Here is a 27792-nt window from a genome sequence, read left to right as displayed (position 1 = left end):
GGTTATGTACTTAACGTGTACGCTGAGTGTACAAAACAATAGGAACAACTTCCTAATATTGAGTTGCACCCCCTTTTGACCTCAGAACAGCCTCAATTCGTTGGGGCATGGACTCTACAAGGTGTCGAAATCATGCTGGTCCATGTTGACTCCAATGCTTCCCACATTTCGAGGCTCCGAGTGGCGCAGCAGTCTAAGGCACTGCATCTCAGTGCTAGAGGCGTCACTACAGACCCTGGTTTGATCCCGTGCTGTATCACAACTGGCCATGATCGGGAGTCCCATAGGGCGGCGCACAACTGGCCCAGTGTCGCCCGGGTTAGGGGAGGGTTTGGTCGGGGTTGGCCGTCATTGTAAAATAAGAATTTGTTCTTGCCTAGTTAAATAAAAAATAAATAATAATAACTGTGTCAAGTTGGCTGGATGTCCTTTGGGTGGTGGCCCATTCTTAATACACATGCGAAACTGTTGAGTGTGAAAAACCCAGCAGCATTGCAGTTCTTGGCACAGTCAAACCGGTGCACCTGGCACCTACTACCATACCCCGTTCAAAGACACTTAAGTCTTTTGTCTTGCCCATTCACCCTCTGAATGCCACACATATACAATCCATGTCTCAATTGTCTCAAGGCTTAAAAATACTTTTTTTAACCTGTCTCCTCCCCTTCATCTACACTGATTGAAGTGGATTTAACAAGTGACATCAATAAGGGATCATAGCTTTCACCTGGTTATTCTGTCATTGAAAGAGCAGGTGCTCCTAATGTTCTGTACACTCAGTGTATATCCTTTACAGTCAATGGAGACTTACACAAAATGGGCCAGAAAATGTTGTTAGACTTTGTGATGCATTTAATCCAAAGGGCAAAAGTCATCTTGAAGTGTTTGCGAAACCATTAATTATTGATTGATGTGATTGAGTGAGTGATTCAAACTTGAGTTGTTTTTCACTTCTGCCTAATTACGAAATATACTGACCAAAGGTCTTTCCTCAATGGATGACAGATGAGAAAGGGGAGGGGAGCATTTAGGAGCGAAACAAAGGAGAGTGGCAAAGGTTGACTGACATGTTAATAGAAGTTGTGTTCTGTACCATAAACGTGTTCAATGAAATAGTATACGTTCAAACAAAAAATGCAATTCTGAATCAAGTTTAATTATTGACACATTAGTCACGTTATGGAAGTACAAGCATCAATAATTATTGTTTGATCCTCAGCCCAATACTTTTACTTTTGGTTCAAACAAAGGGCAAACATTTAAAAAATATTTCAACCAAACCAGATTCATAATAGCATTCTCTGCCTTCTCTCTTTGAATGTGTATTTGAAGATGACATTTGAGTTTCTTTCCTGGTTCTGTGACCTGATTTGAGTATGCAAACAAATGAACAACAGATATTGCTTGGCCTGACCAGGGTCTGGTTGACACTTTACTTTTTGCAGTTGTTGATCCCATATCAGCCTACATGTAACCTCCTATGATTGGCCTCTTTAGGCCTCGCTCATGGACTCTCAATGTAAGATAAGAGGAGTGTATTAGCCCATACTGCAACCATTACTTGAGCTTCAAATGCCTTGTTTTGCCAGCAGCAGCATTTCTGAATGTTCTCTTTGATAACTGAGGACTGCATCTGTGGACGGTTGAGTGAGACCATTAATTCAAAATGTGCGTGGTGTTCTCCACGTGCCTGAAAAGAATATGGCTGCTGATTCTGCAGGCCATGTCACTGTTTACAGGCTGAAGTTTAACCAGAGGCACTGTGGACTTATCTTACTTTGACCCCTGTCTATCCACCTGTCAGTCTCTCTCTCTTTGTCCATACAATGTACCCTCCCCCTTCATGTTTTCCTATCTCCTTCTCTCTCTAACTTGGAAACATTAACAGGAAATGTGCAATTTGCATCATTCTCAGACAATGCATTGCAGATTCTGAAAAAGGAGACAATACTTCTGTGGACAGAACTGTTTGCAGTTCAGGCCTACTACACTTTGAAAAATAAAAAAAACATAATGGTTTAACGCATAGCAATTACCTGAAGATGAATCTCATATACAGAGCCTTCGGAAAGCATTCAGACCCCTTGACTTTTCCCACATTTTGTTAGATTACAGCCTTATTTTAAAATTGATTCAATGTTTTTTCCCCCTCATCAATCTACACACAATACCCCATGATGACAAGGTATGCAAAAACAGGATTTTAGAAATGTTTGCTAATTTAATAAGAAACTGAAATATCACATTTACATAAGTATTCAGACCCTTTACTCAGTACTTTGTTGAAGCACCTTTGAGTGAGATTACAGCCTCAAGTCTTCTTGGGTATGACGCTACAAGCTTGGCACACCTGTATTTGGGGAGTTTCCCCATTCTTCTCTGTAGATCCTCTCAAGCTCTGTCAGGTTGGATGGGGAGCGTTGCTGCACAGCTATTTTCAGGTCTCTCCAGAGATGTTCGATTGGGTCCAAGTCCTGGCTCTGGCTGGGCCTCTCAAGGATGTTCAGAGACTGAAAGGTTCTCTCATCTCCACAAAGGAACTCGAGAGCTCTTTCAGTGACCATCGGGTTCTCGGTCACCTCCCTGACCAAGGCCCTTCTCCCCCGATTTATCAGTTTGGCCGGGAGGCCAGCTCTAGGAAAAGTCTTTGTGGTTCCAAACTTCTTCCATTTAAGAATGATGGAGTCCACTGTGTTCTTGGGGATCTTCAATGCTGCAGAAATGTTTTGGTACCCTTCCCCAGATCTGTGCATCGACACAATCCTGTCTCGGAGCTCTACGGACAATTCATCCAACCTCATGGCTTGTATTTTGCTCTGACATGCACTGTCAACTGCTGGACCTGATATAGACAGGTGTGTGCCTTTCCAAATCATGTCCAATTAATTGAATTGACCACAGGTGGACTCCAATCAAGTTGAAGAAACATCTCAATGATGATTAATGGAAACCGGATGCACCTGAGCTCAATTTCGAGTCTCATAGCAAAGGGTCTGAATACTTATGTAAATAAGATACTTCTGTTTTTTAATTTTTATAAATATGCAAAAAAAACAAAAAAACTGTTTTCGCTTTATGGGGTATTGTGTGTAGATTGCTGAGGAATGTTTTTTATTGTGTTTATTGTATTGTGTTTTTTAATGTTTTTTATTTTTATCCATTTTATAATAAGGCTGTAATGTAAGAACATTTGGAAAAAGTCAAGGGGTCTGAATACTTTCCGAAGGCACTGTACTTACATCCATGTAGGCTACATAATGCTCATATTTTCCCATATCAAAATCAAACCACAGATGCACAGAAGGCACCATCTCTGCTTCTTCTTTGGTTTTAAATCATGTTCTTAATTGTTTGGATAAGAAGAAACACTGTGCATCCCTTTTTATGGCCCTTTTTATTGACCTGTCTAAAGCCTTCGACACTGTGGACCACAAATTACTTATTCAGAGTCTTTCTTCAATCAGCCTGGACCAGGCTGCATTTAGCTGGTTTGAAAATGATTTAAAGGACAGAACACACTGTGTATTTACTGATGATGTTAAATCAAGACATAACAAAGGGTGTCCCACAGGGATCAATTCTTGGTCCGGTTCTTTTCACTATTTACATTAACAATATTGGTTTATCTGTAAAAAATAAATACAAATAAAATACAAATATGCTATTGCCCTCACAGCTGCCAGGTTCTGTCAGAGCTTCAATCTGCCTTTATTGCCCTGCAGAAAGCATTTGTCGAAATGAAATTGGTACTTCATGCAGGTAAAATCAAGTGTATGTTATTTTCCAAATCACGTAAAAAATTATCTGATGATTTATGTATAAATACTTTGGATGGTGCCCTCATTGATCGTGTTCCTGATTTATAAATATCTGGGCATCTGGATCAGTGGAGGCTGGTGGGAGGATGTGCTCATTGTAATGGCTGGAATGGAATAAATGGAACAGTATCAAACACATCAAACATATGCGAACTACATGTTTGAATCCATTCCAGCCATTACAATGAGCCCATCCCCCTATAGTACCTCCCACTAGCCTCCACTGATCTGGATTGATGAAAAGCTATCTTTCAAAAAGCATGCAGATGAGTTAAGAAATTAAGAATAAAAATAGGGTTTGAGATAATCTTGTTCAAAAACAATTTCAAATAGTTTTCATTGTTGGACATAAAAGACTAAAATCACCAGGACTACAGCTCAAAGTGATTTCCCCAAGTATTCCCATGCATAAATAGGGGCACATGTGACATCTTATCCCAATTTGGGGCGGAAGGTAGCCTAGTGCTTAGAGCGTTGATCCAGTAACCGAAAGGTTGCAAGATCGAATCCCCGAGCTGACAAGGTGAAAAGCTGTCGTTCTTCCCCTGAACAAGGCAGTTAACCCACTGTTCCTAGGCCGTCATTGAAAATAAGAATTTGTTCTTAACTGACTTGCCTAGTTAAATAAAGGTTAATCAAAGTTTGAAATTATTCTGTTATGTCAAATACTGAACTCAGAAAAAAAAGAAACGTCCCTTTTTCAAAACCCTGTCTTTCAAAGATAATTCTTAAAAATCCAAATAACTTCACAGATCTTCATTGTAAAGGGTTTAAACACTGTTTCCCATGCTTGTTCAATGAACCATAAACAATTAATGAACATGACGGTAGGCAATTAAGGTCACAGTTATGAAAAATTAGGACACTAAAGAGGCCTTTCTACTGACTGAAAAACACCAAAAGAAAGATGCCCAGGGTCCCTGCTTATCTGTGTGAACGTGCCTTAGGCATGCTGCAAGGAGGCATGAGGACTGCAGATGTGGCCAGGGTAATAAATTGCAATGTCCGTACTGTGAGACGCCTAAGACAGCGCTACAGGGAGACAGGACAGACAGCTGATCGTCCTCGCAGTGGCAGACCATGTGTAACAACACCTGCACAGGATCGGTACATCCGAACATCACACTTGCGGGACAGGTACAGGAGGGCAACAGCAACTGCCCAAGTTACACCAGGAACGCACAATCCCTCCATCAGTGCTCAGAATTGCAAATGGGTTTTCTAATGATCAATTAGCCTTTTAAAATTATAAACTTGGATTAGCTAACATAAGGTGCCATTGGAACACAGGAGTGACATTTGCTGATAATGGGAATCTGTACGCCTATGTAGATATTCCATAAAAAAGCTGCTGTTTCCAGCTACAATAGTAATTTACAACATTAACAATGTCTACACTGTATTTCTGATCAATTTGATCTTATTTTAATGGACAATTTTTTTTGCTTTTCTTTCAAAAACAATGACATTTCTAAGTGACCCCAAACTTTTGAACGGTAGTGTATGTCCTGGCCTTTTAACTATCCACTCAAGGAAAAATCGTCCGACAGCTGAATGTAATTTGGGACCCCTGGTCTATATGAATGCAGCTGCCACTGTATTGAAACCATTGGACGGAGTTTATCATAGCCCATTGCTCTTTATTATGGGCAATAGGCTTAGTACACATCATTGCATTTTGTAACAGAAAGTAGGCTGGCCCTCATTGAAGTCTCGTAGATCGATGCACTGTGCTCTTTTTGTCTATAAAGCCCTCTTGCATAAACTTCCACCATACCTTACAGTACTCATTGTTAACCTTCAGATGTATAAATTACCAGACCCGGACTCAGGGATCGCTAACCCTGGAGATCCCTTCAATCTCCACCGAGTTAGGTAAATCTGCTTGAAGTTTTTTTGCGCCTCATGCGGAACGATCTCCTAAAGTCCTTAAAGTTGGTGCCTCTAGGGTAATTCCCGTGGATGTTAGAGGGCCTTTTTACTGATGAATATGTTTGTTTCATGTGCTTGTGTTTTGCTTTTCGTGTTTTGTTTGTTTTTCATGTATAGTGTAAATGTTGTTTATTGATGTGTTCATGCAGGGCTCATCTGCGAAAGAGAACGTGGCCTCCGCATGACCCCCTGCTGAAATTAAAGGTTAACAATAACAAAAAAGATTGGTTATGCCGTTATCTGTCCATAACTCAGGTGTCAATCATGATGGCATAGCCTAGGTAATTTGTTAGGCCTATTTATCCTACAGGTAGGCAAATGCAGTGCTTCATTTGTAAATCGGTTTGGTGCCGGAACAAAAAGTGAGCGTTAGAGAGGGGTGACATTGGGAGCTCTGAGGTACCGGAACCGTTATACTAAAGCATTGCATGCATATCATCACATTTGCGTAGTGGAAACATTTTCTGTGACCTAGGCCTTTTATAAACGCATTTCATGCAATTCTAGTCATTTTACACGACTGGAGACTTCGGCATAATCTTGTGGGGTGGGGTGGGTTAACGAAGAGGCAATTCGAATGAACTTTGATCGCGTTTATTATAATTTATTTTACATTGCAGAAAGTAACAATAATTGTTCATGCCACGAGAGGTACCGGATCCGGACAAATAGGTTCCAGAACGAAACAGGCCAAAACAGAGAGGTGGATGATCCTGTTCCGACAGGATCCTGCTAAACCTAAGCACTGGATATGTATGTCGTGGGTGTAATAACGCAGGTAGGCCTACTATTCTATGCCCATTTTAAATATCACTTTTGGATCTAGACCAACTTAGTCAAGAGAATTTTCAATAGCCAGTTATCATTATGAGACATCCTTCCGTTGTACTACTTTTTCAACGACTTTGCATTTATTCAGCTGACTCTTCATGTCCCTTTCGAGCACAACCCAAAAGTGGACTACTTTCTTCCTAAACATTTGATTCTCCATCCATATGCCGTACGTGCCAATCACCACCGTGGCTGTTCTGTCTTGGCTGATACAGAAACGTCAGAACTTGCATCAGCCGGTAGAGGCGTTTTTGTTGCATGGGCTGTAAACAGTGGATATGTACAGTAGGAGCAGGGACAGAATATGATAGTTGTATGAAATGCTCTACTTTGTTTATCCTCTTTGCAGTGTTAAAGAAAACAAACAAGTTTAACATGAGAGACAACTCTTAGACCTTTTATTTGTTTTCAGACAGTCCTGTTTAATAGCCTAACCTTTGCTGAACGGACAGCGTAATCAATAGCCAAGACTACTGCTGGATTACTTGACGAAAGAAATATACATTTAGCTTGGTGTATATATGCAATCGGTTGGCTATTTGTTTGCATTGAAGTTATCAGGCATCGTCAATAGGCTGCGGTTTGGAGAACGAAGTGCAAAACCTGGATCAAGGCGTATGCCTCCGATAAGTTACACGTGTTGCAAAGTACAAGGTTCTCTCATTAGCCTACACCAGGTTACCTCAACATTGGAGTTATTTTTCATAGGCCAATCCGATATGAGTTGTGGTTGGTCCTAAAGCGCACACGTCTCTCTTCTTTTTGTAAAGATATCTATTATATTTTATATTTTACAAGATGTCGTGTCTTTTTCTTGGAGTTATCAGAATGTGAGTATCTAGCATATTGCAATTTGAAACATATTATTTCCTTATTGACTAACCATGGCACAGTATGCTGTACATAGTGTATTCGATGTCTATTTGAACTGTTCCCATCCTTGCTACATTTAAAATGTTGCAACTGCAGTATGCAAATTATGGTATGGTGATGATGGAATAAAATGAGTTGTCATGAATGAGTAATATCACTATAGTGGATAGGATACTTTTACCAGTTATCGCAATTTCGCTCATGATATGGCTGTTGGCAGCAATCCTATGCAAACATCCTTATGATGATAGGGTATACATTTATGATGGAAAACTCAGGGAATATCAGAGATGCATTGTAACCAAATGTTAAGGACACAAACTTGAGATTACATGTCCATAAAGTTAGGATTAAATATCCTCATTGTTAAATGGAAAGTCATATTGAAGACATTCATCATCTCCAAATTGATTGTCAATTGTTGTTAAATTGACAGTCTTGTTTTAAAATGATGAGAGGAAAGAATAACTCCAAGCTAGCCAATGAGTAGTCATTCCACCTCAAAAAGCACAAGAAAAGGTCTCCCGGGTGGCGCAGTGCTAGCTGTGCTACCAGAGACTCTGGGTTCAAGCCCAGGCTCTGTCGCAGCCGACCGTGACCGGGAGGTCCATGGGGCGACGCACAATTGGCCTAGCATCGTCCGGGTTAGGGAGGGTTTGGCCGGTAGGGATATCCTTGTCTCATTGTACTCCAGCGACTCCTGTGGCGGGCCGGGCGCAGTGCACGCTGACCAGGTCGCTAGGTGTATGGTGTTTCCTACAACACGTTGGTGACATGGAATGACCCCATTGTCACTGAACTATAAAGAAAGATCTTAATAGAAAATGCCACAGACATATAGCACAGCTCACACAACTTTGTGTGTCTTGTTTTGTGTCTGACTGATTTGGAGGTGAACAAACCTGACCAACCAGATTTCAAAAGCTGTTCGCCTCTGAGATAGAAAATGAAGGACAGAATTTCAAGATCCTATTGCTTTGAATCTCTGTCATTCCACTTTCTCTTCACCACTCTTTCTCTAGGATGTTTGGTGACGTCACACAGAGACTAACAAGTATGTGAGCAGTCTTGAGTGCATCTTGCCTTACTTTTCAGAGTGAACTGCATGACACTGTCAGTCTTACAAACTGTGTTTGTGTGTCTACTATGCATTTGTTATTGGTGTGTGGGTGTATATGTATGTGTTGAAACAGCATCATAGTGAATTGGAGATTGTCAGGATTTGTGTAGCCGCCTAATTGACATAGAAGTTTCAATGCCTTACTTCTGCATGTCTATGCGTTATGAATGATTTTTTTCTGTATGTAGGTTGCATGTGATATGTGCATTTCTGCTCAGTTCCTGAAAATGCACTATGGACCAAGCTATTAACATTCAATTTGGGGGGAGGGTGGGTGTGACTGTGTGTGGTGCACAGTGATTGGTCTACATTTTTGGAGGTGTGTTGCATTGTCCTTGTGGAAATGAGACTAAGCAAAGCCCAGCTGGAACCAAAAGAGAGGACCACAGGGTTTGAGAAATTATACATTTTCATGTCTATCTTTGTTCTCGCATTTCTCCCTGACTAGGCCCTATTCCCACTACGAGATCTAAAGGAGAGTCTGAGGGGCGTGGTGGCTAAAGATAATTCTACTTTTCAATTCAGTTTTCAGTTTTCGCTGGCAAAGCAACATTCTTGGTCCACAGCTCAAATTGACTGTAAATATCACAGTAGTCACAAGCAATGTTCACAAATTTTTTGGGGGTCACAGAAAATTTCAGGTCTGCTGAGTTCAAACTTGAACGTTGTGAGAATTCTGTGCAACTTCCGGCACACATTTACTGTGAACACTGAGGCTGTACCCGCTTTAAGTAATTTTTAACAGTGTTCAAGTAGGCTACTGTGGCTATTTGATCATAATGTAGACCTACCAGAGTGGCCTACCATAAAAAACTATGGAGAAAATGCGTCCCATAACATTTTAACATAGAAATAGTTGTTCTATCGTTCAGCCTACAGAGGCGGCCAATGCGTGGTGTTCAATGTAGGCCTACATTCCATGAGAATTTTGAAAAAAACATGCAGGGCTTGACATTAACTTGTTTATCCACTTGTCATTCAAACAAGGATGTGACTGAAAATATTATTTCAAAATAAAATGCATAAATATTCTCATACCGTTATTACAGAGAATCAGCCAAATTATGCTACCCTCTGCCTATTGGCTACTTAGCTTATTTTAGCCTGTCTCAAAATACAACACTGCCCCTTTATGACAAAAAAGCTCTTTACCTGACTCGCTTTTCAAAGATGTCAAGAAATGCACATGTTTTGTGCTCATGTTTTGTGCCATTGCTGACTACAAATTAGCTATAACTGGGCTAATAACTCACTAAATAGCAAAGAAAAGGTACAAATGTGCACAAGTCGCTACATGTACACTACCGTTCAAAAGTTTGGGGTCACTTAGAAATGTCCTTGTTTTTGAAAGAAAAGCACATGTTTGGTCCATTAAAATAACATCAAATTGATCAGAAATCCAGTGTAGACATAGTCATTTACAACATTAACAATGTCTATAATTGTCACGCCCTGACCTGAGATATCTCTGTTTTCTTTATATTTTGGTTAGGTCAGGGTGTGACTAGGGTGGGTACGTTAGTTTTCGTATTGTCTAGGTTTTTTTGTATGTCTAGGGTTTTTGTAGGACTAGGTGATTTGTGTGTCTATGGTGGCCTGATATGGTTCCCAATCAGAGGCAGCTGTTAATTGTTGTCTCTGTTTGGGGATCATATTTAGGTAGCCATTTTCCCTTTGGTGTTCGTGGGTTCTTGTCAATGTGTAGTTGCCTGTCAGCACTCGTTTTGTATAGCTTCACGTGTCGTTTTGTTATTTTGGTTAGTTTGTTCAGTGTTCATTCTTATTATAATAAAGAATGTACGCATACCACGCTGCGCCTTGGTCCGATTCATACGACGAACGTGACAATACTGGATTTCTGATCAATTTGATGTTATTTTAATGGACAAAAAATGTGCTTTTCTTTCAAAAACAAGCACATTTCTAAGTGACCCCAAACTTTTGAACAGTAGTGTAGCTCTCGCTTTGATCTTAAAACAAGCTCATCTACTCACGACCGCTCATGCTGTAAACACAGTCCAGTTCAAAGTGAATGGCAGTGGTGTAAAAAGTATCCAATTATCATACTTGAGTAAAAGTTAAGATACCTTAATAGAAAATGACTTAAGTGAAAGTCACCCAGTAAAATACTACTTGAGTAAAAGTCTGAAAGTTTTTGGTTTTAAATATACTTAAGTATCGAAAGTAAATGTACTTGCTAAATAATACTTAAGTATGAAATGTAAAAGTATAACTAATTTCACATTCCTTAAATTAAGCAAACCAGACAGCACAGTTATCTTGTTTAAAAATGTACAGATAGCCAGTGGCACTCTCCAACACTCAGACATCATTTACAAACAAAGCATTTATGTTTAGTGAGTCTGCCAGATCAAAGGCAGTAGGGGTGACCAGGGATGTTCTCTTGATAAGTGTGTGAATTGGACCATTTTCCTGTTTTGCTAAGCATTCAAAATGTAACATGTACTTTTGGGTCTCAGGAAAAATGTATGAAGTGTAAAGTACATTATTTTCTTTAGGAATGTTGTGGAGTAAAAGTTGGCAAAAATATAAATAGTAAAGTAAAGTACAGATACCCCAAAAAACTACTTAAGTAGTACTTTAAAGTATTTGTACTTAAGTACTTTACACCACTGGTGAATGGAACAAATCCATATATGGCAATGGTCTATTTGCATAAAGGCCTACTGCAGCTCTGATTGGCTATAACACACTGGTCTGTGTAGAGTAGGGCCTGAGTCGTGCCTGTCAATGTAATAGAATCCTACTCCGATGAGTTTTGACTACAACAAAACCTCTTGCATAGTTAGTTTTGCATACTAAGTTTTGCATAGTTTATTTTGTTTCGGTATGTTGCATTGAAAGTGGCTAATATTGCGTTGATTCGATAACAATTCCCACGGTAAAGGGAAACGTTGATAGTGTTAACTAACGGGGAAAACTCTAGAATGTTGAGTGAAGGTCAATCTCTGCGCGGGCTGATATTTCTTCCGCAAGGCAGTCCCTGAGGGAGCTGCGCGCAGTTTAGAGGGAACATTGGTCACAAGCCAGGAAGCATAAACTATTCAACAATGACAGATGCTTTTCCTCTAAAACGTATAGACTATTGAATAATGCAACCAAACCATATTCCACTCTTGAATAATGCAACAATTCACAAGCCTGTGCAGACAATTAAAATGGTTTATTTTCTGGTCTGTAGGCTACTCTCATTACATTTTAGTTTCAAGACAAAAGCACAGTTGCTATAACAGCATGGCTTCATCAAGTAACGTTAGCCTATCAAAAAGGAACTATTAACCCTTTCATACGAATATAAAAGTGCATTAGGCCTATCTTACAACATTTCAACAAACGACGCTTCATTTTTATTAATATCATGCAAGTCATTTTATGTGGTATAAGCAAATTGTGACTGAAAATGTGGGTATAAGTGAATTCACCCAAAGAGGTGTTTTATATTGAAGCCCATATCACCACCCAAATGTTTTTTATAAAATACACTTCGTAACATATCATACATAGGTATGGTGAGCTACATTGAAACATGACACAAGCAGATTTGTACAGAAGTGCTGCTATGGTACTTGTAGTGGAAGCTGGGACTTTTGTCATACCCTTAAATGGAAACATGTTGCGCTTATACAATACATACGAGCACATGTTATATGTTGAGCACAGTCCTCCCATTACCTTATACATCTACCATGACAATCTGTCAAAAGTGGGTGATGGGTAAAGAGGACTGATGGGTGGCAGAGAGAGAGAGAGAGGGCAGGAGGATGAAATAAGCTATCAAAGGTCAAAGGTGAAATGGAGGAGAGGGGGAACTTTGAATAGGAAGAAAGTTTAAACCAGGGTTGCCCAACTGACGACACGTGGGCCGAATTTTTTATTTGGCCCCCAAGTTTTCTGAGCAAAATATATATTCTTTTATTAATTTTTATTTTAATTGTTGGACATACATAAAACACTGTAAACACCAGGAAATCAGCTCCAAGTTATTTACATTTTGGAAATCTGTTCTCAAGAATTCCCAAGCATTATAGTGAGATTGTATAGAAATGTAAGCAAGGTCTGAAATGATGATGTTTTAGTCAAATATTATATCTGTCTGGGCTTCTTGCGGTCGATTTGCAGTCAACAAATTATTTGTAATTATGTTCCGGCCCCCCGACCATCTGCTCAATAGAAAAATTGCCCCTTGGCTGAATCTAGTTGATGATCCCTGGTTTAAAAGAAAAAGAGAAACCAACCTCCACTCACTCTTGGCTCCCTAATTCTTATTTACTGTGAGTTAAGTTATAGACAGACGCTCAAGTGATTACTCTAACAATTGGGCTCAACATGACAGGACAAAAGCTCCTACAGTATGTGCTCTATATATATTTTCAGTAAAGTCTGCTTGCAGTGACCTGTTCCTGAGAATGGCAATCTACACAGAGGAAAGGGTGGAAAGCCTAACCGTTCTCCTCTTCTGGTTCATTTTTTGTATTCTTGCTTGCTCTCTCTTTTCCTACTCAGTACTTTGTGGGCAAAAGGTCTCTCTCTCCTTCCCTCCCAGTCTGAAGTTTCTCAATACACACATCTGGATGTCACGCCCTGACCTTAGAGATCCTTTTAATTCTCTATTTGGTAGGTCAGGGTGTGACTAGGGTGGGAAATCTATGTTTATATTTCTTTGTTGGCCGAGTATGGTTCCCAATCAGAGACAGCTGTCTAATGTTGTCACTGATTGGGGATCATACTTAGGCAGCCCTTTTTCCCACCTTCAGTTGTGGGATCTTGTCTTTGTGTTTTTTGGTGGAACTTTTAAAATGAAAGGAAATGTACGCCTACCACGCTGCACCTTGGTCTTCACTTAACAACGGACATAACACTGGTCGACTGCAAGCAGAAATTAATCACTTAAAATAGACTTCATAAACTGGAGAAGATCTAAGATGACTTCTCATCACATAAATGGTTAAACAGTGTTTAAACAATACTTGTTCCCTGTGACATTGGGCATTTTCCCATCAACAACAATCTATATTCTCAGTTTGCACCTAGGACACTGGGCAGCCTTCAACCCTTCCTTTAGAAATGGCCGTTGTTTACACAGGAAGTTTAATGACACCCACAATGCAGCCAATTGGGACAGACTTTGTCAGCCCTTTTACCGGAACCTGTCTTTCACCTAGCTACCAAGGTAGAATAGTGTGATTTAAATTCTTAGCCAAATTAGTCAATAGACCTAGCCATGAGTTGGATTGCAAGTCAAATTATGAGGCAGCTCCTAGAGACAAAGAGATAGCCAAACCAGCTCCAGAGGTTCCTAGACACGTCAGTATAAAGAGTTATTTAACTTTTTTTTAAAACAAAGTTTCAATTGAATAGTGCATCTGAGCACACATAGAATCCTCCTCAGACTTTTTTTTGTTGTCAAACCATCAACCCATCGCGCCTGGTGTTTCTAGTCAGCTAGCCAGAGCTCTCACACATGTTGTAATTGATTGTGTTTTGCCCTTGCTTGTGAACACTGTGCTGTTAACAAATAAAAGAAAGCCCCCCCCACGTGCCCCCACCATTATAAAGAGCTCTGAGCTGAAGTCTCAGGTTGCACTGCCCTAGGCTGTAGTTTGCATCCCAATGGCAACTTCATGCTACTCAGTTATATAATTAAGGAGCCCAAGGAAGAGCAGGAAAACCAAGCTGGTTAGGGATATGTCAGGTCTGTCGATGGTCTGTCCTCTTAAAAGTCGTTTGAGTTTTAGGTCATAGTGATGTCTGTCTCGTGCAGATGATTAAATAATAGTGAACATGCATGGGTATTATTTGTTTCAAACCATACACCTGATAATGAAATGTTATTCTAGAATATGTTCAGAAGTAACACATTCACAGTGCTTGCCGTGGTTTAGGTAAAACAAAATTCCCAAGAATGGGTTTGGAGAAGAACCCAAGTCTACTCCTCAGTGACACTACATTAGTCGATTACCCCATTGCATTATTTACCTGTGGATTGCTCTAATACTAGCACTAATAGTAAGAATGTAGTGACACATTTTCCTGTAATCTACTCTCAATAGAATTGCATCCCTGAAACCATACTGAAGGGGTTGATTGTGCATCTTGCTACCCAGTATTTAAATGTTGTTCCTATTGTGTTGCCTATTTTAACACCAGATGTAAATTTGATATCCATTTGGGGCACATCTTATTTGATAACTGCGAGTTGCTAAATTATCATAGTATTGCTCCTCTTACAGCTGCTATCAGCCAGCAACCTAAAATCATGTCTGTATGGTACAGTATGTTTGAATACAGTTCCTCCCCTGTAAACCTCTGTAACACACCCACTTCTACCTCCCTGTGTCTTGGTACAGACGGGGTGGTGTGGGGGCATCTGTGGGGGTCCGCTCCCTGGCCTCGATCCCCTCTCTGCCCCCAGCGGTGGCTGACTTCGTGAAGGGGGCGGTGGATGAGTGCAAGCCTGCCAATGTGCATGTGGTGACGGGGAGTGCAGAAGAGTCAGCCCATATCCTAGCTGGCCTGGAGAAGGAGGGCATGGTGAAGAAGCTACCGAAGTATGAGAACTGGTGAGTGCTGCTGTGATCACTGCTACACAGGTTTAGTAGGAATTTGGCTCTTTATATCACAAAGTAGGTTAAGTTCACTAGTGATCTAAGCTAATGTAGAGCAGAATACATAAAAAATATTCTGGTTAGTGAAGAATTCTTAAATTGAATGTACGTTATTTAGAGTACTAAGTCTGTCAAACAAAGTTATCTGTCTGACTCTGTAATATTAATCTGAAACAATTTCAGTCATACATCAAAGAATCTCTTGGGTCACTTTTTCCACTGTGGCCCTTGAGATCAACAAAAGACTCCAGACCTGTTATACTCATTGCCATAAAGAATTATAAGATAATTAATAGTCTGTTTATGGCTTTTCTCTCTGGGCAGCTGGCTGGCACGCACAGACCCCAAGGATGTGGCTCGCGTGGAGAGTAAGACAGTGATCGTCACCAAGAACCAGAGGGACACCATCCCCACCCCCGGTGGGGGGGCTAAGAGCCAGCTGGGCAGCTGGATGAGTGAGGGTGACTTCCAGAAGGCCAGGAAGGACCGCTTCCCAGGCTGCATGGCAGGTACTGTACTGTACACACCGTTCTACTCTGGAGCTTTCAGACAAGAGGTTTAACACAACCTCTCTATAGTTTCAGCTGCCTGTATCAGTTGTCTGTAATGGACTGTCAGTCTTCATTCAAATTGGGTTTGTCACTTTTTTAAATGCCTATTTTTGCATCAGAAAACCGGCCTAAACGTCTAACATAACTAGCTAAGGCATCAGTGGCAAATATTATAGTTGACTATCAACGTTGTGTTATAATGTTACACTACTGAAGTACAATTTGGACTAATTAGACTATTTAGACAGTAAGAGGGTCAAGAGTAATTAAATATCAAATGGTAGAGTTTAGGAATAAAGTGTGGGGTTAAATGATTCTCTGAAACAGTCACATTTGATTGAGACACCAGGGCTTTCAACTAGCCAACTGAGACTTGTCTGTAATGAGAAAAAATGTCTAACACTCAATTACAATTTTAATTACTTAATTTCCTCATTCTTCCTCAGGTCGAACCATGTATGTGATCCCTTTCAGTATGGGCCCGGTGGGCTCTCCGCTGTCTAAGTTTGGCGTGCAGGTGACGGACTCGCCCTACGTGGTGGCCAGCATGGGCATAATGACACGCATGGGCACCCCAGTCATGGACAAGCTGTCACAAGGGGCAGAGTTTGTGCGCTGCCAGCACTCCCTCGGGCAACCTCTCCCACTGAAAGGTACCACTGCCCAGAGACTCTCTCTCTATCGCCATCTTGTAAGTTATATCATAAACTTGGAAAACAACAACATTGTTGCATATCACATACAGTTGAAGTCGGAAGTTTACATACACTTAGGTTGGAGTCATTAAAATGTGTTTTTCAACCACTCCACAAATTTCTTGTTAACAAACTATAGTTTTGGAAAGTTGGTTAGGACACCTACTTTGTGCATGACACAAGTCATTTTTCCAACAATTGTTTACAGACAGATTATTTCACATATAATTCACTATACCACAATCCCAGTGGGTCAGAAGTTTACATACACTAAGTTGACTGTGCTTTTAAACAGCTTGGAAAATTCCATAAAATTATGTTATGGCTTTAGAAGCTTCTGATAGGCTTATTGACATAATTTGAGTCAATTGGAGGTGTATCTGTGGATGTATTTCAAGGCCTACCTTCAAACTCAGTGCCTCTTTGCTTGACATCATGGGAAAATCAAAAGAAATCAGCCAAGACCTCAGAAAAACAATTGTAGACCTCCACAAGTCTGGCTCATCCTTGGGAGCAATTTCCAAATGCCTGAAGGTACCATGTTCATCTGTACAAACAATAGTACGCAAGTATATACACCATGGGACCATGCAGCCGTCATACCGCTCAGGAAGGAGACGCGTTCTGTCTCCTAGAGATGAATGTACTTTGGTGCGAGAAGTGCAAATCAATCCCAGAACAACAGCAAAGGACCTTGTGAAGATGCTGGAGGAAACAGGTACAAAAGTATCTATATCCATAGTAAAACGAGTCCTACATAACCTGAAAGGCCGCTCGGCACGGAAGAAGCCACTGCTCCAAAACCGCCATAAAAAAGCCAGACTACGGTAAAAAGGGTCCTATGTCGACATAACCTGAAAGGCTGCTCAGCAAGGAAGAAGCCACTGCTCCAAAACCGCCATAAAAAAGTGATTTGCAACTGCACATTGGGACAAAGATCGTACTTTTTGGAGAAATGTCCTCTGGTCTGATGAAACAAAAATAGAAATGTTTGGCCATTATGACCATCATTATGATTGGAGGAAAAAGGGGGAGGCTTGCTAGCCGAAGAACATCATCCCAACCGTGAAACACATGGGTGGCAACATCATGTTGTGGAGGTGCTTTGCTACAGGAGGGACTGGTGCACTTCACAAAATAGATTGCATCATGAGGATGAAAAATTATGTGGATATATTGAAGCAACATCTCAAGACATCAGTCAGGAAGTTAAAGCTTGGTCGCAAATGAGTCTTCCAAATGGACAATGGCCCCAAGCATACTTCCAAAGATGTGGCAAAATGGCTTAGGGACAACAAAGTCAAGGTATTGGAGTGGCCATAACAAAACTCACCCAAGCTTGTGGGAAGGCTAAACGTTTGAGCCAAGTTAAGCAATTTAAAGGCAATGCTACAAAATACTAATTGAGTGTATGTAAACTTCTGACCCACTGGGAATGTGATGAAAGAAATAAAAGCTGAAATAAATCATTCTCTCTACTATTATTCTGACATTTCATATTCTTAAAATAAAGTGGTGATCCTAACTGACCTAAGACAGGGAATTTTTACTAGGATGAAAAAAAACTGATTATAAAAGTATTTGGCTAACGTGTATGTAAACTTCCGACTTCAACTGTATCCTACATAATTATACATGTTCAGCAGTATGCCGTTCAAGCACCATTTGCCTCACCTCATTTTGTCTTTCTCCATCTATTCCATCCCTTGCTTTCAAATTCACCCCTCCATCACCATCTTCCTCCCATGCTCCCCACCTCCTCCTCCGCTCCTCCCAGCTCCCCTGGTCAACTCGTGGCCGTGTAACCCAGAGAAGGTGCTCATCTCCCACCTGCCAGACACCAGGCAGATCCTGTCTTTCGGCAGCGGCTACGGAGGCAACTCCCTGCTGGGCAAGAAGTGCTTCGCTCTGCGGATCGCCTCGCGCATCGCCAAGGATGAGGGCTGGCTGGCCGAACACATGCTGGTGAGAACAGGGACCTGATAAGGGTGCACAGACAGGAATGTATTCCCTTTTTTGAAGGGGTTCCAACAGGAATACTGTATCTTATACATGAAGAGCAGACAGGGCTCGAAGACAGGGAACATAGTAATGAGTAAAAGAGGGAATTCTGTGCTGACCTGCAATATCAGGAGATGGATTACCAGATTCAGATCTGAGCATACTGTATGTGACAGAGTCAGTGCCTCATGCAGTAGCAGTTAGTAGTTAGTTAGTCCCTTCTGATGTTCCTACATTACCGGTGAAACTGACCAGTCAATGCAACACCTACCCCCTCTGAAAATATCTCCCTCTCTCTCGTTCTCTCTTTTCTGTCACTCCTCCCCCACTAGATCCTGGGCATCACCAATCCTCTGGGAGTGAAGCGTTACGTGGCGGCGGCGTTCCCAAGTGCTTGTGGGAAAACCAACCTGGCCATGATGAAGCCTGCGCTGCCTGGCTGGACTGTGGAGTGTGTGGGAGACGACATCGCCTGGATGAAGTTTGACAGCCAGGGTGAGGGGAGGGATGCACACTCAACACACACTCTGAGACTCTGAGCTTCTGTAGAGACAATGACAGACTAGTAAAGGCTCAAACAGTAACATACTAGAACATTCACACTCATGTTATTCATTTCATGGCCAGACAAGTTGTACAACCCATTGCAACTATAACCAGCAACTCCCACTTGTCAAGTCCTTTCCCCTCCTTTTCTTAGAGAGGAAATTATTAAATTGACGACATCACTTCCTTCAAGGAATAAATCCTTTAATGTATGTCTGTGACTCACCTTGTCACTTTCTCCTCAGGTAAACTCAGGGCCATCAACCCAGAGAACGGCTTCTTCGGCGTGGCTCCTGGCACGTCCCTGAAGACCAACCCTCACGCTATGGCGACCATCGCCAAAAACACAGTGTTCACCAACGTGGGCGAGACCAGCGACGGAGGGGTATGGTGGGAGGGACTGGACCCCCCTGCTGCAGGGGTCTCCCTGACCGACTGGCACGGCAAATCCTGGAAAGCAGGTAGAGTTGACTCACTGTAGTGTAATGACTCACTGTAGTGGGGTATCAGGTAGCCTAGTGGTTGGAGCGTTGGACTAGTAACCAAAAGGTTGCAAGATCGAATCCCCGCGCTGACAAGATGAAAATCTGTTGTTCTGCCCCTGAACAAGGCAGTTATCCCACTGTTCCTAGGCCGTCATTGAAAATAAGAATTTGTTCATAACTGACTTGCCTAGTTAAACAAAGGTAAAATTAAAATAAAAAATAACAGTGGACAGGTAGAGTTGACTCCCTGTAGTGTTAACAGTGGACAGCTGGAGTTGACTCACTGTAGTGTTAACAGTGGACAGGTAGAGTTGACTCACTGTAGTGTTAACAGTGGACAGGTAGAGTTGACTCACTGTAGTGTTAACAGTGGACAGGTAGAGTTGACTCACTGTAGTGTTAACAGTGGACAGGTAGAGTTGACTCACTGTAGTGTTAACAGTGGACAGGTAGAGTTGACTCACTGTAGTGTTAACAGTGGACAGGTAGAGTTGACTCACTGTAGTGTTAACAGTGGACAGGTAGAGTTGACTCACTGTAGTGTTAACAGTGGACAGGTAGAGTTGACTCACTGTAGTGTTAACAGTGGACAGGTAGAGTTGACTCACTGTAGTGTTAACAGTGGACAGGTAGAGTTGACTCACTGTAGTGTTAACAGTGGACAGGTAGAGTTGACTCACTGTAGTGTTAACAGTGCCTCCTGGATACATGGTGTGACACTGTCCTTGTGTTGTCATTGGGTAGAGAAAGTACACAGTGACACTTCATTAGAATGTCTGCTCATAAACTACTTATAGTTAACCATTAGTAAACTCTGTAAATCCCTACATAGCATTTATCCATGAATCTAGTAGCATTAAGAACAATGTAATCATGTTTCTAAGTTATTTATATGCTTATCATCAAATCAAATGTTGTAGAAATGTTCATGTACTAGTACTACTAATTTCTATACAGTCATGTTTTATTCTGTTAATAGTATTCACCCTCTTTCTCTTCTTCCACAGGAGACTCTGCCCCGTGTGCCCACCCCAACTCCAGGTTCTGTACCCCGGCGGCCCAGTGTCCCATTATCGACCCCCAGTGGGAGAGTGACGAAGGAGTGCCCATCGATGCCATCATCTTCGGTGGCAGAAGGCCAGAGGGTGAGTGGCCTTTAATGATCCAATGACTAAAACACTGGAACTCTGGAACTTTAGGAACTCGTATACAACAAGAATAATATTATATTGTCATTGTATTCATGTAGCAGACACTCCTATACAGCAAACCTCTGGTGCTATATCCAGTGTTACAAATTATACCGTTTGGTTAATGTAACTGGAAAATAGATTATTCTGTATTATAACTGTTTTGAAATGATATGTTCTAAAATTCTTGCTCCCAGTGTTGTGGGAGCTGTGGGACACTCTGTCACATTGTTGGCCATGTCCTGACCCCTGACCTCTCTGTTTCCCAGGTGTCCCACTGGTGTATGAGTCGTTTAGCTGGCGTCACGGTGTGTTTGTGGGAGCCTCTATGAGGTCTGAGGCCACAGCAGCTGCTGAGTACAAAGGTACAGTACCTCATAAACCTCATTAAAGAGCTTGTCATAGAACTACATTTGTTAGTACGTCATTTAAGTGGATATGAGCTGTCTATAGAGTACAACGGAAAATTATACAATAGAACAGGAAAAACATATCTAGGGCTAATATCCCCTGATTAGGTGGTATACAGTATTCCCTGATTAGGTGGTATACAGTATTCCCTGATTAGGTGGTATACAGTATTCCCTGATTAGGTGGTATACTGTATTCCCTGATTAGGTGGTATACTGTATCCCCTGATTAGGTGGTATACTGTATCCCCTGATTAGGTGGTATACTGTATCCCCTGATTAGGTGGTATACTGTATTCCCTGATTAGGTAGTATACTGTATTCCCTGATTCCTCTCCAGCAGTGTCAATGTATAAAGCAATGACCTTTTGATTAAAATGTTTTTTTTCATCCCTAGGCAAGGTTATCATGCATGACCCCTTCGCCATGCGCCCCTTTTTCGGCTACAACTTCGGCGACTACCTGGCCCACTGGCTCAGCATGGAGACCCGCAAGGCCCCCACCCACCTGCCCAAGATCTTCCACGTCAACTGGTTCCGTAAGGACCCCACGTCGGGCTCCTTCCTCTGGCCAGGCTTCGGGGACAATGCCCGCGTGCTGGAGTGGATCTTCAAGCGTTGCGGCCGCGAGAGGGAGGACGAGGCAGCAAAGAAGAGCTTGGTGGGCTGGGTGCCACAGGAGGGAGCCATCAACCTGCAGGGCCTGGGCAGCAAGGTGGACATGGTGGCCCTCTTCGATCTGCCCAAGGCCTTCTGGGAGAAGGAGACCCAGGAGCTGCGGGCGTACTTTACCCAGCAGGTGGGAGCCGACCTCCCCCAACAGGTGGAGGGAGAGCTGAAGGCTCTGGAGGACAGGATCAGGAATGGATAGGCATAGACCCAGATGAGTCAGTTGAAAAGAGAAAGTTTAGACTGTTGGACATTACACTACACTGATGTTGCAATATGGTGGGGATGGGTAGGGTGGGGGGTAAGAAAAAGTGACTGACAAACTGATTGCAGTTTGGGGGAAACTGCATTGAGTATATGTGGGAAGATGTAAACGAAAGGTTCTAAATTGTAAGAGAATACAATGATATGATGTGACTGCATCACTAACGAATGCAGTTCAGTCGCCACTCACTGTCAATGGATATTTGAGTAGAATCAATGTGTAGTAATGCCTTACTGACATCTTGCAATGAAGTACAAAGGCATTGGATGTTTGTTTACAAGCTATTAGCCCAAATAAACATCTCTTATCATAACAAGGTTTAATATCCATATACATTTTGCAGAATATTAACGACATCTTTTGAAATGCACTGCTGGCCTCTTACTAGTCACTGAGATTACTGAATGGCCATTGGCTTGAACATGTGGAGGAAATAGATCTGATTGGCTCAGGGAAACCAAAACATTTGAACTAAATTCCATTGGGTGAAAGATTAATTTGCAATTTTTGGCAACTTGTATTGTCTTCAATAAAAATGCATGATAATGATATAATGTTTACTTTATGTTCAATGTTGGACCAATAATACATTCAATGGAAATTTCATTTAAACGTTTTTAGTACGATGCAATTAATAAACATCCTCAAAATCTGCCTCAATTGTGTCTTTTGATCAACACTCAACATAAAATGAAAACTCCTAAAAAGATACATGGAGTGTATATAATATTATAAAGATAACTGTATTAAAGAAAAGGGAAACGGTGACCAATAGATTTGATCATCAGTCAGGCTATTTACACTTACTTCACCAACTTCCTGTCTTGTTGCAAACCACTGTCTCCAGCTAATTTTGTGTCTCTCCTCAAGCAATCAACCATTTAAATGTATTTATAGAGCCCTTTTTACAACAACAGTTGTCACAAAGTGCTTATACAGAAACCGAGCCTAAAACCCCAGAATAAGCAATGCAGTCATAGTTGACTTTATATGGCTTTAAACTGCCTTCAGTTGCACAATCAGGTGAATTCGCTATAGCTTGTGGAACCCACACTTTTAATCAGTTAAGCACTTTTCACATCAGAAAATTCAACAAATATGCAAATAATTGAGTTGCACAAAGTTAGAAATAAAAATCTGCCAATAGAAAACAAATACTCAATACATACTGTACATACCAAAAATACTTAAAATGCACTTTTCTTATCCACTTGTGCATAAACCCCATCTAGGTTGTTAACTGGAGGTTCCTGGGCCCCTCTCCCGTTCACACTGACTTCAGCGTATTCACTCTCCTGCTCCTGTTCCCTGTCCAGGGCTACAGCTGGGGTCTCTTTGGGCCGAAGTTTGGAGAAGTCTATCTCACCGTAGTGGATCTCCTCAGGCTGGTCTTCTGCAGGTTCCTCTGGTTCCTCGCCATAGTGGATCTACTCAGGCTGGTCTTCTGCAGGTTCCTTTGGTTCCTCGCCGTAGTGGATCTACTCAGGCTGGTCTTCTGCAGGTTCCTCTGGTTCCTCGCCGTAGTGGATCTACTCAGGCTGGTCTTCTGCTGGTTCCCCTGGTTCCTCTTCGGCCGTCGCCTGGTTAGTGTGCACCGTCCCAAACAGGGAGTTCTGTGGAGAGAACACATAGAGAGGAACAGGTGTAAAGCTCTAAGGTCCTTACAGCAGGTTAAACAACACATGCTGAGGATACGTTAATAAAACTGTCTTCTGTAGGTTCAGGAGAAGCAGAGAATTACATTATTGACTGGCATTTTGTCAATAAATGATCTACAATCTAAATGCTTAGTAATCAAAGAAGATACAGCATAGCTATGTTGTTATCATTCGATGTTTTTACAGGATGTGGTATTGCCATCGGTGTGGTCACATCACCCTAAAAGCCCTGGATGTTCTCCTCCTGGAAGACATTTAGAAAGGTCTTCTGAATGCACTGAGAAGGTTTTAACATACAAAGCACAAACACACATAAATCATTTTGCATTGAGGCCAGGGATAGCGTGTACCACACAGGCTGCCAAGCAAAAAGAACCCAAAAGTTTCTGCTACAATCCCAAAAACCATAAGGTAAACAGACTCTTCTTGCCCTGAAAATACAGCACACATTTCTTACAAAAAGATCTCTAAAGTATATCTAACCAAAGATTGTGCCCTATGGGCCTCTTTTTTACCTTCAATTGCTAGCTGCACTTTCATTGAATTCTCAATGCTGTGATCATCTCTTGCTTCACAGTAGTACAGCCCTCCATCACCAACAGTCACATTGAGGGCGTCTGTCCAGATGCTACCCGGGCTGGTTTACCCCCACTGATCTGGAACCAGGTAAAGTTTGTCACAGGATGTTTGGCTGTAGTTCAGATTCACACAACTGCCCACTGATACTGGGTCAGCTGTACTGAGGGAGACTGAGGTGTCCTTAAGAGAGACTGAGGGAGAGGGGTTAATGAAGAGTGCATCTGCTATAGTGAATTGTCTGATCAATACCATAATCATCAGTGAAATCATAATGATAGATTTACAGGCCCCAAATATTAGATTTTTATTTAACTAGGCAAGTCAGTTAAGAAATAATTCTTATTTACAATGACAGCCTAGGAACAGTAGGTTAACTGTCTTGTTCAGGGGCAGAACGACAGATTTTTACCTTGTCAGCTCGGGGATTTGATCTAGCAACCTTTCAGTTACTGGCCCAACACTCTAACCACTAGGCTACCTGCCGCTCTAAAACATTAAGCGTTGTGATATGGTCAGATGTCTTGTAGCTTACTGGATAGACTGCAGTAAAGTTATGTTTTTCTCCTGATGAAGGTGTGAAGGTCACTGTGAATAGAACTGATTTGGTTTGGTCTGGATTTTCTTGTTGTTTCTTAGGTGTGGACTTTGTTGGGAGAGTCCATTTCAGCTCAGCGGGGTGTTCAGGACAAGGTGCGACAGCAGAGCAGTTCAAACTGACAGGTGTGTCCTCCTTTTACCTCACCTGAGACAGTAATGTTGGGTCTGAGAGGCAAATCTGTAATACTTGCAAACACAAACATAAAGCACTTTTCTGTCGGCCTCCATCAGTCCAGCTGATCCATTATCAGTGGGCAGCTGTGTGAATCTGACCTCCCCATTTGGCCACTTGTTTACATTTGTATATAATTTGATACAAGTAATCGAAGCGGGAGAAAATACTTTATAAACAACTAAACAGATTTCTTACTTCGTAACAGGAGAAAATACTTTATAAACAACTAAACAGATTTCTTACTTCGTAACGAGAGAAAATACTTTATAAACAACTAAACAGATTTCTTACTTGACTTATATTTGAGTATGCCTCCATATGAATGTTAGAAGGAATGGTCTATTCTCAATCCTGAAGAAGTATTTATCAGTGTAACTGGTGGTTACATTGAAGAAGACCGTGATGCAGTTGATCTGGGACAGGTTTCCAATAATATCCACTTAATAAATGTTGCTTGTCTTACCACCATTGAAGATCACCTTGTTTGGATACTGATCAAATTGGTCTGCATTTTTCAACCACACTCCAAAGGTAGGTTGTGTACTGTAATATTCATTCCTCTTTTCCTCAGAAATATTAAATGAACAAGGGATGTTCACACATGAGCCACTCAGTGCATACATGCTTTCAGGTGCGTGGTGTAGAAATCAGCAGCCAAAGCACCTGCAACATGAATCCCCATGATACAGGTCAACGTCAATGAGGTCGTGTGATCTTTTCTTTACTGACTCTCCCAATATCCTGCCTCTGTGTAGCAAAAAAAAGATTGTGCTAAGGAAGGAGTAGGACTGATTGTGTTAGGACAGAGCAGGACTGCGTGCAAGGCCAGATTAACGCAGGGCCTTACAGGGGTTGGACCTAAACCCGTATGCAGCCCGAGAGGCAGAAAACACTTTTATTACATTTTATTATCCAACCGCAGGAGTCCGCTCTCAATGTTCAAAATACACCAGAGAGCATAATTTAGGAACAGATGACGACCAGGAATACAACTTTCCCGAAGCAGATCCTCTGTTTGGTTCACCACCCAGGACAATGCATCGGATCCCAGCCGGGGACACAAAACAACGGCGCCACAGAAGGGGTAGACGGAGCGGTCTTCTGGTCAGGCTCCATAGACGGGCACATTGCACACCGCTCCCGAGCATACTACTCGCCAATGTCCAGTCTCTTGACAACAAGGTAGACGAAATCCGAGCAAGAGTTGCCTTCCAGAGACATCAGAGATTGTACCATTCTCTGTTTCACTGAAACATGGCTCACTCAGGATACGTTGTCAGAGTTGGAACAGCCACCTGGTTTCTTCACGCATCGCGCCGACAGAAACAAACATCTCTCTGGTAAGAAGAAGGGCGGGGGTGTATGCCTTATGATTAACGAGAAGTGGTGTGATCATAACAACATACAGGAACTCAAGTCCTTTTGTTCACCTGACCTGGAATTCCTTACAATCAAATGCCGACCGCATTATCTACAAAGAGAATTCTTTTCGATCATAATCACAGTTGTGTATATCCCCCCCAAGCAGACACATCGACAGCCCTGAAAGAACTTAATTTGACTCTATGTAAACTGGAAACCACATATCATGAGGCTGCATTTATTGTAGCTGGGGATTTTAACAAGGTTAATCTGAAAACAAGGCTCCCTAAATTTTATCAGCATATCGAATGCGCGACTCGGGCTGGCAAAACCCTTGATCATTGTTATTCTAACTTCCACGACGCATATAAAGCCCTCCCCCGCCCTCCTTTCGGGAAAATCTGACCACGACTTTTGTTGCTCCCAGCCTATAGACAGAAACTTAAACAGGAAGCGCCCGTGCTCAGGTCTGTTCAACGCTGGTTCGACCAATCGGATTCCACGCTTCAAGATTGCTTCGATCACGTGGACTGGGATATGTTCCGCATAGCGTCGGACAATAACATTGATGAATATGCTTATTCGGTGAGCGAGTTTATTAGCAAGTGCATCGGTGATGTTGTACCCACAGCGTCTATTAAAACATTCCCCAACTAGAAACTGTGGATTGATGGCAGCATTCGCGCAAAACTGAAAGCGCAAACCACTGCTTTTAATCAGGGCAAGGTGACTGGAAACATGACCGAATACAAACAGTGTAGCTATTCCCGCCGCAAGGCAATCAAACAAGCTAAGCGTCAGAATAGAGACAAAGTAGAGTCGCAATTCAACGGCTCAGACATGAGAGGTATGTGGCAGGGTCTACAGTCAATCACGGACTACAAAAGGAAAACCAGCCCCGTCGCGGACCACGATGTCTTGCTCCCAGACAAACTAAACAACTTCTTTGCTCGCTTTGAGGACAATACAGTGCCACTGACACGGCCCGCTACCAAAACCTGCAGGCTCCCTTCACTGCAGCCAACGTGAGTAAAACATTTAAACGTGTTAACCCTCGCAAGGCTGCCGGCCCAGACAGCATCCCCAGCCGCGTCCTCAGGGCATGCGCAGACCAGCTGGCTGGTGTGTTTAAGGACATATTCAATCAATCCTTATCCCAGGCTGCTGTTCCCACATGCTTCAAGAGGGCCACCATTGTTCTTGTTCCCAAGAAAGTTAAGGTAACTGAGCTAAATGACTATCGCCCCGTAGCACTCACTTCCGTCATCATGAAGTGCTTTGAGAGACTAGTAAAGGACCATATCACCTCCACCTTACCTGACACCCTAGACCCACTCCAATTTGCTTACCGCCCCAATAGATCCACAGACGACGCAATCGCAATCACACTGCACACTGCCCTAACCCATC

General features: G+C 42.0%; 1 protein-coding gene and 1 long non-coding RNA gene across 2 annotated transcripts; one reads left to right on the top strand and one right to left on the bottom strand.

Annotated features, from left to right (window-relative positions):
* The first annotated feature begins 6860 nt into the window (after positions 1 to 6860).
* LOC129859233 (phosphoenolpyruvate carboxykinase, cytosolic [GTP]-like) lies at positions 6861 to 22665 on the top strand. The gene is made up of 10 exons (XM_055928737.1): positions 6861 to 7411; positions 14943 to 15155; positions 15525 to 15709; positions 16198 to 16404; positions 18224 to 18411; positions 18780 to 18942; positions 19239 to 19454; positions 20486 to 20623; positions 20938 to 21033; positions 21476 to 22665. The coding sequence occupies exons 1-10, from the start codon at positions 7380 to 7382 to the stop codon at positions 21946 to 21948; spliced, it is 1911 nt and encodes a 636-aa protein (XP_055784712.1). The 5' UTR covers positions 6861 to 7379; the 3' UTR covers positions 21949 to 22665.
* On the bottom strand, positions 22555 to 27002 carry LOC129859234 (uncharacterized). The gene is made up of 2 exons (XR_008760140.1): positions 24185 to 27002; positions 22555 to 23624 (listed from the first exon to the last, which is right to left on the bottom strand). It is a non-coding gene; the product is annotated as an uncharacterized LOC129859234 (long non-coding RNA).
* Between the last annotated feature and the right edge of the window lie 790 nt (positions 27003 to 27792).

This window comes from Salvelinus fontinalis, chromosome 7 (genome assembly GCF_029448725.1).
Source record: "Salvelinus fontinalis isolate EN_2023a chromosome 7, ASM2944872v1, whole genome shotgun sequence".
Lineage (NCBI taxonomy): Eukaryota > Metazoa > Chordata > Actinopteri > Salmoniformes > Salmonidae > Salvelinus > Salvelinus fontinalis.
Note: the sequence above shows the minus strand (reverse complement) of the source record. Positions and strands in the feature narration are given on the sequence as shown.